The sequence below is a fragment of the Neophocaena asiaeorientalis genome, unplaced genomic scaffold, assembly GCF_003031525.2.
Source record: "Neophocaena asiaeorientalis asiaeorientalis breed wild unplaced genomic scaffold, Neophocaena_asiaeorientalis_V1.1 scaffold258, whole genome shotgun sequence".
NCBI lineage: Eukaryota > Metazoa > Chordata > Mammalia > Artiodactyla > Phocoenidae > Neophocaena > Neophocaena asiaeorientalis.
In genome coordinates this window covers 2,599,365-2,614,585 of record NW_020172591.1, presented here as the reverse complement: position 1 = coordinate 2,614,585, position 15,221 = coordinate 2,599,365, and the positions used below count along the sequence as shown (strand labels likewise).

General features: G+C 38.6%; 1 protein-coding gene across 1 annotated transcript in view; it reads right to left on the bottom strand.

Moving 5' to 3' along the window:
* Nucleotides 1-15,221, bottom strand: part of PARD3B (par-3 family cell polarity regulator beta) — a 1,021,377-nt gene that overhangs the window by 179,313 nt on the left and 826,843 nt on the right. The window contains exon 20 of the mRNA XM_024738381.1: nucleotides 3,900-4,202. Coding sequence (XP_024594149.1) covers nucleotides 3,900-4,202 — 303 coding nt within the window. The remainder of the gene's footprint in view (nucleotides 1-3,899; nucleotides 4,203-15,221) is intronic.

The following is a 15,221-nucleotide window of genomic DNA, read 5'->3' as shown; positions in this document are numbered from 1 at the left end:
GCAATGATAATAAGAGAAGGCTATTCTGGATGGTCTCTGAATTCTCTTGTTAGCTCTGAAATACTGTCATGTAAAGAATTTCAAGGTTGCAAGCCTTCCCATCTTACAACTACTCTTCTCTCTCTTTACCACCATGCTCACTCAGTTCTCACTTCCTAATCAACTCTCTTATTGTAATTTCCCCTCTCCTCCTATCTAGCTATTGACATCGTTCGCTCTAAATTAATTAATAACCTTTTAGTGGCCATATCCCAAATCCTCTTTTTAGTCCTCATTCTAATGACCTCTCTGAAGCATTTGAAAATCTTACCACTGTGGTCTCGGCTAAACATCTTTCTCCTAGTTTTAAGCTAAGGTTTCTGGCTGTTTCTTATTTTCTCCTGTCTCCAGTGCCACTCTCTTATCCCAGACCCTTGCCATCCTTCACTACTCTAATCATATCTTAATTTATCTCACCATCTAACCACCTTCCTTTTTGTCTGCCATCAAGCTGGCAGAGCTATTTTCCCCAAATACAGATCTATCAGCTCATTACCTAATTATGGCATTTTGGTGGCTCCCATTGTACACAGGATCACCCACTGCACACACACTACTGCTCATCCTTCTGGAGCCCAGGGCAGACACCACTATTCAAGCATAACTGCAGAACCCTTCTTTCTTCCTTTCTTTTCTTTTTTTTTTAATTAAGATTTAATTTTTTTAGAGCAGTTTTAAGTTCACAGCAGAATTGAGGGGAAGGTACAGAGATTTCTCATATACCCCTGCACCCACACATGCATAGCCTCCCTGCTTAATAACATGCCCTGCCAGGGTGGTACATTTGTTAAAACTGTGAACGTCCACTGACACATCACTATTACCCAAAGTCTGTAGTTTACATTATCGTTCACTCTTGGTGTTGTACATTCTATGAGTTTAGACAAATGTATAATGACACGTATCCGTCTTTATAATATCATACAGAGTATCTTCACTGCCCTAGGAATTCTTTGTGTTTCACCCGTTCATCTCTCCCTTCAACCCCAACCTCTGGGAACCTGATCAGAACCCTTCTTAACACAGATTTGCAGACAGCTACTACCAGTTAATAAGTGTGAGTATAGGATGGAACCTATTCATTCACAGTTTGGCTCCAATCTGCTTTCCAGCCTCATCTCCTCTCACTTTCCTTCCCATCCACTCTCCATGTTCTGGGTGCTTCTGAGCTTCCCTAATGTGCCATGCTCTTTCCGGCCACTTCACCCCTGTACATGCTAATTAGTCTGTAAGGAAAACAATTTTTCTACTGTATCTGGTCAGTTCTTATGAATCCTTCCAGAGCCAGTTCAAATATCATTTCCCTTTGGAGACCTTTTGTGAGCAGCAGAGCTAGAAAAGAAAAGCTTCTTTTTCTTCTGTTTACATTAAGTTGCAATTATCTATTTTTACATGTGTTGATTCCCTCCTCCCTAGAATATGACTTCCTCTGGAATGGGACCATATCAGTCATCTTTGTATCATCCCTAGAGCTTACAACAGTAGCTAGAACACAGTAGGTGCCAAATGAACACTTACTGAGTGAGTGAAAGTCTGTACAGATGACTAAAAGAATGACAGTCCTCTGACTGTAAATAAGGTAGGGTTAGAGCTCAGAGTTCCTGCTCATGGGCACTGTTCGGGATGCTGCCACAGCAACTCGCTCAGACTCACCTGGACCCAGGCATGTTGGAAAGTTCAGAACCTCACTGATAAAAACCAGTAATAATAATAATGACGATGATGACATGATGACGATAGCTAACATTACTGAATGCTTATTATGTGCCAAGACAAAAATTGCTTAAGACTTAAAGAACAAGGAGCAGAACAATTTTTAAATACGATTAAAGATAAGAGCAGAATAAAGATAATTCTGAGTATAAAGAGTTACACTTTGATCTGTTATCCAAAAATATGACAACTGTCTAAAACTCCACTGAAAGAACCTTAGATCATTTATTAATACGAAGAGGTCAGAGCCAAAGGAAAGAATATTGCTTATACGTGTCTGGGCTGGGCGGTAAATAACAATTTTTTTTCCCTGATATCATTCTATAGTGGCTACAGTTCCAATTATCCTAAGAAATTTCTGTCCAGGTCAAATCTATGTGGGTGAAAATTAGCTTCAGGATAGAATCTTCTAGTGTCCCAAAGAACAGTCATAATGTTTGGCCAAAAAAAATAAGCCTTAGGTGACAGAAAATTGAGGAGTGATAGCAATAACTGTTGTATGCTCCTCTTGGAGACTTTCAATGCACATTAGCCATTGGGGACAAGAAGAAAGAAGTAAGAAAACCTGTTCAGTGTGGCTTAACACAGAATTCTCCACGTGCATTGGAGGAGTGGACATTTTTAAACAGAATGCTTATTATTTATTTTCATGGAATTAGAATCGGAAATATTGGCTTTGGAGGTTCCTAGAAACAGTTCTGCACTGGGATTCTAGCAGAGGGCACTTGCCATGGGGTTTACTATGAAGACCTATCTGATTTAGAGAAGGGAAGATTGGCTGTCATCTGGGCCAGAAGAGACTCATGCCTGGTATCATTATTTACGCGATAAAAATTCAACCCTTTATAAAGGCTTGGGAGAAAAAGGCCAGCTTTTAATCAGTCCTCTGAATTAACAGTTTTGTTATGGCTGTCTCACAAAGTCACAGGAATTTATATTTTCATTCTATCCCAAAGAAAAACTTGACCATCTTTCTTTAATACTATCAACCTGGAGGCTTGACAGTAAGGATTAAAAATTGCTCCTTCCTTCCCACTTGGTTATTGGAAAGGCTCTGAAAGGTAATCAGTCTTGTGAAGCTGCACTTCACAGTCTGCATAAAAACGCCATGATTTTCCTTCCTCTCCCCAACCTAATTGAAAGTGCATAATATCACCCAGCTGGGGAAATGTAAATGGTAAACATATACGATATATCATGCCATCACACAAAAGCTGGTTACTGATAGGGACTGGGTGGTTGTCAGGACCAAAGGGAATCTGGAAAACAAGTCTTTTTTTCATCTGGAATGAGAGCTCTTTGTGCCTGCCACCCTTCCCCCCTCATCTCCTCCCTCCAGACTTCAAGTTACAGCAGATTAAACCAAGGTCAGTCAATTCATTCCTTCTGTGTGTAATTCCAAGGGTCACCTAACAATATATATTGACTAACACTCTCCTATACCAGCCTTTCAAGGGATAAGGCATTTTGCTTTTGGCAGGAGGTGGGGTTGGAATCATCTTGTTCCCTACCTACTTCAATTGTACTGACAGATAGTCCTATTATCTCTTTCCTCAGCTATGAAACCTAAAGATCCTTGGCCTTGTCACCTCTTATCTTTCTCTACTTCATCAAACTCCTATTGCCAAGATTATCTCCTTTCTACCTCTGATCACCCATGAATATCTATGCAGGATCACATATGCCTCCAGCAGAAAATCCCAATCTTTGCAAAGTCTTCTGGAATTCGGAGGCTATCTATAATTACACCCACTTAGAAGTCACCACTCTCTTCACTGACTCTTCACCTCCAAGTGTCATGCCGTCTTCTTGAATAAGTCTTATATAGTAGGGCCCTTAGGAGAAAGGACAATATTCCTTCAAAGTTTTATCACTAGCTCTCTGTTACAATATTCCTTCAAAAATTGCTCCCTGTTGCCTCATGAACTCAACTACTACTATTCATTCATGCCACCTTAGAACTGTCAATTGCTTTATTTTTGATGGCTGATACCTTACGGGTAGGTCAAAGCATAGCACTTGTCAAGGGTACTATGTCATTTCAGTTTTAGTAGATTGAAGGATATATTTTTATCTGCTTCAGCAGTAGAGATGATTTGAAACTTACTGAATTAAAACTACATTCATCTTTCAATAAGTTATATTACCTGTCAACTGGCACTGGTGGATGGTATGGCTTGTTGACCTTGGCATAGAGACCCTCTAAGTGGTCTCTCTCTGGAGACAGTGGACGGCCATCCCGAGGGTACCCCAGTGGTCCAGCCCGAGGGGGAGATGGAGACCTATAGACATTTGCTGATGCACATGGTTCCCGGAAGTGGTTTACTCTGGCATAGTTGGGGTCCATTTCATCATCGTCCATATCATGCAGTGATCCAATTGCGCCAGCGGCATAATCAATAAGACCTCTTGCTTGCTTTTCCCTTAGCTCCTGATGTTTTGCCCCAATCCTGAAAAATGCAGAACAAGATGTATGTGAGTTTATATGCTGATACAATGAGAGACTCTCCTGTATCTATGTTAATTCCCCCTAGTCAGTCACTTAACAGTCACTTTCCTGGATACTGAAGATCACACCATGCAGAAATGCCAATAGCAGATTTCACAGGATTAATTTTATATCTCTGACCTTTATTTGTTACAGGGTCTTTACTTTTATAGCAATGCTATAGGTATTTTAATACCCTGCCCACTGATGACTGGGCTGATTGCAGAGTCAGAGGCTGACTTTCAGTAACATTTCCTCCCTATAAATGGGAACAGGCCATCTTTGGTGTAATATTAAAGAAGTCTGACTTGGGACAGGGATGCATGTTCAAGAGCCCATCAGAATCTTATACTTTGTCTGTGATTTTATCATTTGGTGACTTTGAGTTCTAGTGTATTCTTCTAAAGAAAAGAGCTTGCAAAAATTGATTTAAATATGAAAAAGAAATACAGGGGCTTTCTGGTCACTAAAAGCAGTGGGATCAGAGATAATTTATGAGAGACTCTAAGTTTTTTGGTTACACAAATGGGGATCATTGTGTTTCATTATACAGGGGCTAGGGACAAAGTAGAATAGTGAAGAAATTAATAGGCTCCTGACAGAGACGAATTGGCACATATAAGTGAATTAAACACCATTACTGGCAGAACTCCACAGCTCTAAAGCCTTTAGTGATATTACAAAATGCCACGGCTAATCAGTGTACTTACTGTGTAGACTGGGAATGGGAGCAGAAAAAAATACTTTGGTGGATTCCAAATCCAACTGAATTTTGAGAATTTTTCATTTAGTCTGGAAAGTGTTAGGCCAGATCTCCTAAATTCCCAGTTACATGTTAAAATGGAAAGGTCACTGTGGCATCTTACTGGACGATGGTGATTTGATGGTGTCGGGAGGTGTTCTCCACTAACGAGGAGAGAATGTATCCTCACATCACCGGGTAAACAAGGTACCTTGTGTACAGGAGGAGAAAAATAAGACGATGCTGGCTCAGGTGGTGAAAGAAAGACTCAAGGAAGGATGGGGATAAATCTGAAGAACTAGGCTCAGAGAATATGAGAGGACCGTGGACTAGAAGTGAAAGATCTATATATGCCTGGAAATGTATATTGAAGGCCTGGATGAGTGAAAAAAACAGAAACTGAATTCTCTCAGTATCTTTTCCTCTTCAAATAAAAACACCTATTTTTGCACATGGCAGCTAGTCTTATTTTACAGAACATCAAACTCTTTGTAAAATTCTTTAAAAGCCATGATTTTTCAAGGTCTTTTCCCTTTTGGCAGAATGGCTTTTTTTCCCCTTTGAGTAGAGAGGAGGAAGGAAAAGTAAAAAGATGAAGAAGAAGGTTTAGGACCAAAAAAACAGTATCTTCAAGTCACAACAGATGAAAATAAATGCCAGGATACATTACTGCGTATCTCTTTTGACTAGGTCAAATCACGTACCCTACACATGAGTAATGAGAAGAATTTATATTTTGTGCAAAGGGGAGCTTGAATCTCCAAGGGATTTTGAATGAAGATGAAAGGAAGATTACACAGCAGGGTACCCGTTAAGAGGCCCTGCCTGTCCTCTTTCAATGCATGTTAGTTCCAGATTCATGGATGTTTGTTTTGAATAATTTTTGATGAAGAAGATAACCTGCTCCATTCTGCAACAAAACAATCTTTCCAGGGACGGTGCAGACTGGATTATTGGAGGATGCTTGCTGCACTGTGATGATATGGCTGGATTTCCATTGCAAATAGAGCACAGGACATCAATAAAGTTAGGGGGTGGCATTTTGTGTGGTTACTATTCCTCCTAAGTGGGATGCCTTCTAGAGAAATCACTCAGCAGAAAGATGAACATCTCATGGCTGCCACACGGGGCTACACTGGTGCATTAAAGAAAGAGGAAAACACCAAGCTTGACTTTTAAAAATCACAGAAATAGAACACTAGAATCTGGGTTCCTTATTTCATCATTTCTCCTTTTTAGAGGTTTTCTCATTAATTAAGCTTGCTGAGTATGTAAAGATTCTCAGATGAAAAGTTACTCCATATATGCAAAGCAATATTTTACCTTGTATTTTTCCTTTCTAAAACAAAACCAAATTTCTCCTCTCTGCGCCACTGAGTGTTTCAGTAACTAATTTCATATTAATCACTCAGTAGGTGAAATAGTAATGTCTGTGAACCGTCATTATTATGCCATATATCAGGATCTCTCCGCGTGGGGGAGGACAAGTCAATCTCTGTAAAGGGGTGTATGGAAGCAGAGAAGACTCTCTCAAGAGAGAAATGTCAAGGAAATATATATTTTTTTGGTTGTTCTGACCTCCCTCTGTTCCAATTCAGTGTGAGAATTCTAATTGTTTATATAGTCATTTCCACGTGGATGTCTCCTTACCACTGGGAACGCAACCTGTTAAAATATCTATTTTTCAAAATAGTCCTGGATAATATCCCCTTTTGATTGGATGGTACCACCAGCTTCCTCATTCTCTCCAGCACACTTGCCTTTGAATTGTTTAAATCTCCTCTTTCTCTCTTCCCCTACAAAAACATTGTTATTTCTTTTTTCCATTATACCTCTTGGATAGCCTCTTTTATTTCCATTTCTTTAGCCACAGTTTAGTGTTCAGGCTTTATATTGCCTAGATCTGCACTGTCCAATATGGTGGCCGTTAACCATATGATGCTATATAAATTTAAATTGGAATTAATTACAATTAAAAAAAATTTAAATTCAGTTTCTTAGTTTCACAAACCACATTTCAAGTACTCAACAGCTACATGAGCTAGGGACTACTATATTAGACACTGCAAATATAGACTAATTCCGTCACTGCAGCAGGTTCTATTAGACTGTGCTGGCTAGATTATTCTAAGATTTTTTGGACATGTCACCATATCCCACTTTAATCTGTACCTTAAAAGGTGATTAGAATAATCTTCCTCAAAAGAGCATTTATATCATATCTCTGTCAGATCAAGGATCTCTAACAGAAGATTGTGATAAATGATACAGTAAGAGTATGGTTATTCTATTTTGTTCCCTGAGCTCTAAATGAATGAACAACTGAGAAATTGGGAAGAAAATTCCATCTACAATATAATTAGAATACATCCATAATCTTAAAACATGCAATGAAATTCAAACTCAATCCAAAAGGGATAGTATATCAAGAGTTGATATATACCTTTGTCTCTAGCAGGGTAGGCATTTTACTGAAAGTAAGAGAAAGAGTTCAGAGGACTATAGACAACAAACTTTTACTTAGAAAATGAGAGTTTGAAGACAGGGGTAGGACATTGGGATTGTAGGGTGAGGTTTGATTGTGAGGTTCCAACCTCAGAAGGGAGAAGAGGCAGGGTTAGAAGAGACGGATTTCCACTAAAAGAGAAATTTCCTTCCACCCTGAAGAAACTTCATGGAGGTAAATGGGGAGAAGAGAAAAGAAGCATGAACCTGCTTTGTAGCTGACACGGCAGGATGAGCAGAGCAGAGATAAACACGAACCCAGCAACATAAAACCTTAAGTCATTTAAGAGGTTTCACTAAGCAGGCTGATCTCTTGTTAGGGTGATGTGCTCTCCCAAAATGGAAGGCCATAGAAAACAAGCCCTCAGGGCAGTGCACCCAGCAGACCAGGCAAGAAGATATTTTGAGAGAACACATGGAATTCAAGTGGCTGGTGACCTTAGATCACTATGCCCTGTCATCTAACATTATATTTTAGTACAGATTTCTAAAAAAAAAAAAATTAAACACCATAGAACATGGAATTAACTTAATGGGTGATAATAAGCGTTAAGAAAATTAAATATAATAAAAGAGAAAATATTAGGGGTTATTGCATATAGTAAGCATTAAGTATTGTGTCAAGAGAAAAATCAAGTCATCTAAAAATCCAGGCAAATTCAGGCTGGCCTCAAACATAAATAAAGACAAAAGAAAAACGTTTTCAAACATTTACAAACTCAAGAGAATATAACGCTTGTTGACCCATCTTGCAAAACTACTTAATAATGAATAGCAGCCAACCAAGAATTGAATCCAAATGAAGAATTCAGCCCAGCAAAGCTGGGGAATGACAGGTGTGGAGGTGAGCAAAACATTCATTTAAATATAAAATGAAGGCTAAACATTTGTAGGAAGAATAATTACAGAAAAATGTAAATATTATAAACTCTGACAATATAAAAATACCACTATGAAAATCAGAAGCTAACAAGGAGGTGATTTAGGAGAAAGCATTCCTCACCTTTTAAAGCAGGCATCTGTAGTTACTGCTTAAAGTTGATAAATCAGGAATTGGGTCATAGTATATGAAATACAATTACAAAAAACCCAGTAAAACAACAAATTATCAGCAGAAGAGAAATACACAAAACAAAACCACAACCATAGAGTAAAAATAGAAAACAGAGGAAGCAGTAAAAAAGAGAGTAACAAAATATGATAAGATTTATCTATTATGACAATAAATGAAAATGGAATAAATTTCTTTATTATAACTAAAGGATCCCAGATATGATCAAAAAGAAAAACACACTACATGTTATCATAATGGTGAAAAATAAGATACAGCCTATATGTGCTGTATCTTATAGGGGAAATTAAATATTGTACAATTTAAAAATAGGGTCATGCTATTCCTATATTAAAAAGAAATAAGATATACATATGGGTCTAGATATTAGTGAATATTTGTATGTATATGTACATATCTTTGTACATGCATAGGAAATGTCTGAAAGGATACACAAAAAATTCATAAAAATGGTTGCCTCTGGAGAGTGGAATTGAAGGTATACTGTTTGCATTTTTATACCATATATATTTAGGATACTTAAAAAAGTTTTTTAAATATAAAAAGTCCTGGGCTTCCCTGGTGGTGCAGTGGTTGAGAATCTGCCTGCCAATGCAGGGTACACGGGTTCGAGCCCTGGTCTGGGAAGATCTCACATGCCGCGGAGCAACTGGGCCCGTAAGCCACAATTACTGAGCCTGCGCGTCTGGAGCCTGTGCTCCGCAACAAGAGAGGCCGCGATAGTGAGGCCCGCGCACCGCAATGAAGAGTGGCCCCTGCTTGCCACAACTAGAGAAAGCTCTCGCACAGAAATGAAGACCCAACACAGCTATAAATAAATAAATTTTTTAAAAAAAGTTATCTTTAAAAAATATATATATATGTATATATATAAAGTCCCTTACAACTACTTACTAACTGTTGTAGTGAATCAAAATTGAAACAGAACAAAACAAAACAAACCAAAACACTAAACAGGTACCAGCGGGCATCCTTTGTCTTCCAAACCTGATTTCTTATGACTCCATTATCAACTCAGTTATGCTAACGATTTTCTTCAAATTACTATTCATTGAACATTTATTTGGTCCCTTCCAAATCAACTGCTTTGGCCTAGAGTACCCATTCTCCACCAATCAACTATGGAGATGAGGCTAAACTCACTCATTTACAGCTCCTCATAGACCTCAATAATTCTCCTCCTCCTCTCCTACTTATGTATCCAGCAAATTCTCTATTAATCTGCAATTGTTATATGCTACTTTGTAAATAAACAAAACAAAATAAAAATCTTTTATTGATGCATTTCTGGATATTCTGCTTCTATAACTAGCCTACAAGCTCTTTGAGTGTCATGTTTTTCTTTCTGCTAATTTTGACTGATTGATTTATTCACTCATAGCTCCTGATATTGTATTGTATACCAGAAAGAAAAAAGGAACAATTATCAGTCCCTGGCTCATTATCAAGGAGATATAAGCAAGTAATAACAATTCATTGGGAAAACAAAGATACTGCATGTACAAAGGGTAAGAGTCAATTCAGCTTAAGGGTTTTGAGGAAGAATCATGAAGGCAGTGCCACATGAACTGGGCTTTGAAGGAACTTATTCCAGGAGCAGGGAAGATATATGGAAGTGGTGTGAGTAACTCAGTCAGAGAGAGGGACACACGCAAATGGGCACAGATACGCATGATTTACCTAATGCCGGGGTGTAAGTCTGATGTGGTGGGACACACTGGTTCGAGTTATCCACCTACAGCTCCACCACCAAAGTAACACATTTAGTAAAAGTTATTGGCAAACTTCTATTAGGTTTATGTAAGTTTGCCTAATATTAAAATTTTTGGTGAGGAAAATCCTATTACAGCTTTTTTGTTGGTTTAACCATTTATTATAAAATGAAAAAAAGATACAGAAATTCATACAAAACAAATCTAGGGATTAAAGAACTGGTATAAAGCAAACATATCTGTAACTATTACTGAGGTCAAGAACTCGACTTTTGTGGGATATCCCAGAAGGTCTCCATGTGTTCCCTCTTCATCACAAGCACGTCTATATTATATAAGTATCTCCTTTCCTCCACATTAAGAATCCTGTTTCTCAAGACACAGAAAATGCCAGAACTACGTATCACATGGTTACAACATGCTTTATATTACACATATAATAGTTTCAAAATAACAATACCAATAGCACCACTGGTATGATTATTAAAAAGAGTTAAACTTCTCTTTTTATAAGCTCTTCCCCTCATCCCTCCATTTTTGTAGTTGTACTATATTTACATTGTTGAAGCATATAGCTGCTACATACTATACTTCTACTCAACTCTCATTTAACCTTGGTTCTATAAGTAACTCATAAGGACCACAATCCTAATGTCAATGAACATGCAGTCATTTCTAGACTCCTCAGGAAGAACTCATGGGATCGTGTTGCTTAAGTTGACAACAGTATACCCTTTATATTTGAAAGCCAGTTTTCCTGGATATAAAATTATTGGCTCACCTTTTTCTCTTGACTATTTAAAACATGTGACTCCATCCTCTATTTTCTATGACAAAGTGTTGCTGATGAAAAGTTGGAGGACTGTCTAATTTTATTTGTCATAAATTACTTATAAATAACTTGCTCTTTTTGCTTATCTGGTCAAATTATTTTATTTGCTTTTCTTTAAAGTCTAATAATATTACTAGAAAAGTCATTTCGGTTTGATAACTCTTTCAGTATGTACTTTTACATATACTTTTAAATTTTATATCAGGGAAGTTTCTTGAATTATAGCTTTTATTATTAATGTTGTGTGATACAAGTTGGATATAAAAAATCAATTGTGTTTTTATATACTAACAGTGAGCAATCAGACAAGAAAACAATACCATTTAAAATAGGATTAAAGACTATTACAAACTTAAGGATAAATTTAAGAAAAGACACTGAAAACAATAAAATACTGATGAGAAAAATTAAAGAGGATCTAAATCAGTGGAGAGTTATATCTTGTTTGTGAATCAGAAAACTCAATTATTAAATGACAATTCATCCAAATTGTTCTACAGGCTGAATGTCATCCCAACCAAACTCCTAGCAGGTTTATTTTCCATAGTTATGTGATTTTAAAATTTACTTGGAAAGTTAAAGGGCCAAGAATAACCAAAACACTTAGCAAAATAAGAATAAAGTTGGAAGACTTACACTATTAACTTCAAGACTTAACTATAATGCTTCTGTAATTAAGCCAAAGGTTAGACGTATAAATGAATGGAACAGAAAACAGAGTCCAGTAACAGACTCATACGTATTCAGTGAAGTGATTTACAACAAAGGTGCCAAAAAATTCTATTAAGAAAGGACAATTTCTTCAACAAGTGTTACTGAAGAAACTAGATATCCATAAGGGAAATAAGAACCTTGTGCCTTACGTTATACCATAACAAAAATCAATTCAAGATGCAAGATAGGCCTGAACATGAAGGCTATCACAATAAAACTATTAGAATAAAATAAAAGAGAATATCTTCACAGCCTTGGGGAAGGACAAAAGAGTACACAGAAAGCATGAGTCATAAAAGAAAAAACTGGTAAATTCGACTTCATTAAAATCAAAACCTTCTCATTAAAACAAATCAAGAAAATGACAGGCAAATGAGAGAAAATATTCGCAGCACACATATCTAACAAAGGATTTGTATCAAATATATTGAAAAAAATAATTGCAACTCACTAATAAAAAGAAAAATGACCCAATTAGAACTGGGCAAAAGGCTTCTACAGATACATTACAAAATACGACCTAGAAATGCCCAATAAGCAAATGAAAAAGTGCTCAGCATTATAAGACACCTGAGAAATGCAAATTAAAACCACAAAGAGGGCTTCCCTGGTGGTGCAGTGGTTGAGAGTCCGCCTGCCAATGCAGGGGACACGGGTTCATGCCCCGGTCCGGGAAGATCCCACATGCTGCGGAGCAGCTAGGCCCCTGAGCCATGGCCACTGAGTCTGCGCGTCCGGAGCCTGTGCTCTGCAACAGGAGAGGCCACAACAGTGAGAGGCCCGCAAACCCAAGAAAAAAAAAAAAAAAAACACAAAGAGACACCCCTACTAAAATGAAAAAGAATGACAGCATCAAATGTTGGGAAGGATGTGGAGCATCTAGAAATTTCATATACAGCTGGTGGATGTATAACACAATATAATCCCCTTGGGAAAAGATGGGGGATTTTTGTCAAAAAACTAGACATACACTAAGCTATGACCCAACAATTTACCACTCAGTTACTAATACAAGAGAAATGACAACATATTTCCACAAAAATCCTTGAAGAATGCCCAGTAGTAGCTTTATTCATCAAAGCAAAAAATGGAAATAACTCAGATTCATCAGTAGGAGAATGTTTAACCAAACAATGGTATATTCATACAATAGAATATAAATCAGCAATAACAAAAAATAAACTATGTAGTGAAATACTCAAGAACAGGGGTGAATCTCAAAATTATCACGCTTAGTGAAAGAAACCAGACACAAAGGAAGAACTTACTACATGATTCCAATTATAAGAAATGCTAGGGCTTCCCTGGTGGCGCAGTGGTTGAGAGTCCGCCTGCCGATGCAGGGGATGCGGGTTCGTGCCCCGGTCCAGGAAGATCCCACATGCCGTGGAGCGGCTGGGCCCGTGAGCCATGGGCACTGAGCCTGCACGGCCGGAGCCTGTGCTCCACTACAGGAGAGGCCACAGCAGTGAGAGGCACACGTACCACAAGAAAAAAAAAAGAAATTCTAGACCAGGCAAAACAATCCTATGATGACCAGGAACCAAGATGGTGGAGTAGAAGGACGTGCTCTCACTCCCTCTTGTGAGAACACCAGAATCACAAAGAGCTGCTGGACAATCATTGACAGGAAGACACTGGAGCTCACCAGAAAAGATACCCCACATCCAAAGACAAAGGAGAAGCCACAAAGAGAGAGTAGGAGGGGCACAATCACAGTAAAATCAAATCCCATAACTGGTGGGTGGGTGACTCACAGACTGGCGAAACTTACACCATAGAAGTCCAACCACTGTAGTGAAGGTTCTAAGCCCCACGTCAGGCTTCCCAACCTGGGGGTCTGGCAACGGGAGGAGGAATTCCTAGAGAATCAGACTTTGAAGCCTTGTGGGAATTGATTGCAGGACTTTGAGAGGACTGGGGGAAACAGAGACTCCATTCTTGGAGGGCACACACAAAGTAGTGTGTGCACTGGGACCCAGGGGAAGAAGCAGTGACCCCAGGGTAGACTGAACCAGACCTACTGAACCAGACCTACCTGCTAGTGTTGGAGGGTCTCCTGCAGAGGTGGGGGGGTGACTCTGTTTCACCGTGGGGACAAGGACACTGGCAGCAGAAGTTCTGGGAAGTACTCCTTGGCGTGAGCCCTCCAAGAGTCTGTCATTAGCGCCACCAAAGAGCCCAGGTAGGCTCCAGTGTTGGGTTGCCTCAGGCCAAACAACCAACAGGGAGGGAAACAAAGTTTTACTGAGCTCTGCCCACCAGAGCAACAGTCAGCTCTACCCACCACCAGTCCTCCCATCAAGCCTCTTAGATAGCCTCCTCCACCAGAGGGCAGACAGCAGTAGCAAGAAGAACTACAATCCTGCAGCCTGTGGAAGAAAAACCACATTCATAGAAAGATACACAAGATGAAAAGGCAGAGGGCTATATACCAGATGAAGGAACAAGATAAAATCCCAGAAAAACAACTAAATGTAGTGGAGATAGGCAACCTTCCAGAAAAAGAATTCAGAATAATGATACTGAAGATGATCCAGGATCTCAGAAAAAGAGTGGAGTCAAAGATCAAGAAGATGCAAGAAATGTTTAACAAAGACCTAGAAGAATTAAAGAACAAACAAACAGAGATGAACAATACAATAACTGAAATGAAAACTACACTAGAAGGAATCAATAGCAGAATAACTGAGGCAGAAAAACAGATAAGTGATCTGGAAGACAGAATGGTGGAATTCACTGCTGTGGAACAGACTAATGAAAAGAAATGAAGACAGCCAAAGAGACCTCTGGGACAACAATAAACGCAACAACATTCACATTATAGGGGTCCCAGAAGTAGAAGAGAGAAAGGACCATAGAAAATATTTGAAGAGATTATTGTCGAAAACTTCCCTAACATGGGAAAGGAAAGAACCACCCAAGTCCAGGAAGCGCAGACAGTCCCATACAGGATAAACCCAAGGAGAAACAGGCCGAGACACATAGTAATCAAATTAGCAAAAATTAAAGACAAAGAAAAATTATTGAAAGCAGCAAGGGAAATACGACAAATAACATACAAGGGAACTCCCATAAGGTTAACAGCTGATTTCCCAGCAGAAACTCTACAAGCCAGAAGGGAATGGCATGATATACTTAAAGTGAGGAAAGGGAAGAACCTACAACCAGATTACTCTACCCAGCAAAGATCTCATTCACATTCGATGGAGAAATCAAAAGCTTTACAGACAAGCAAAAGCTAAGAGAATTCAGCACCACCAAACCAGCTCTACAACAAATGCTAAAGGAACTTCTCTAAGTGGGAAACACAAGAGAAGAAAAGGACCTACAAAAACAAACCCAAAACAATTAAGAAAATGGTCATAGGAACATACATATCGATAATTACCTTAAACGTGAAT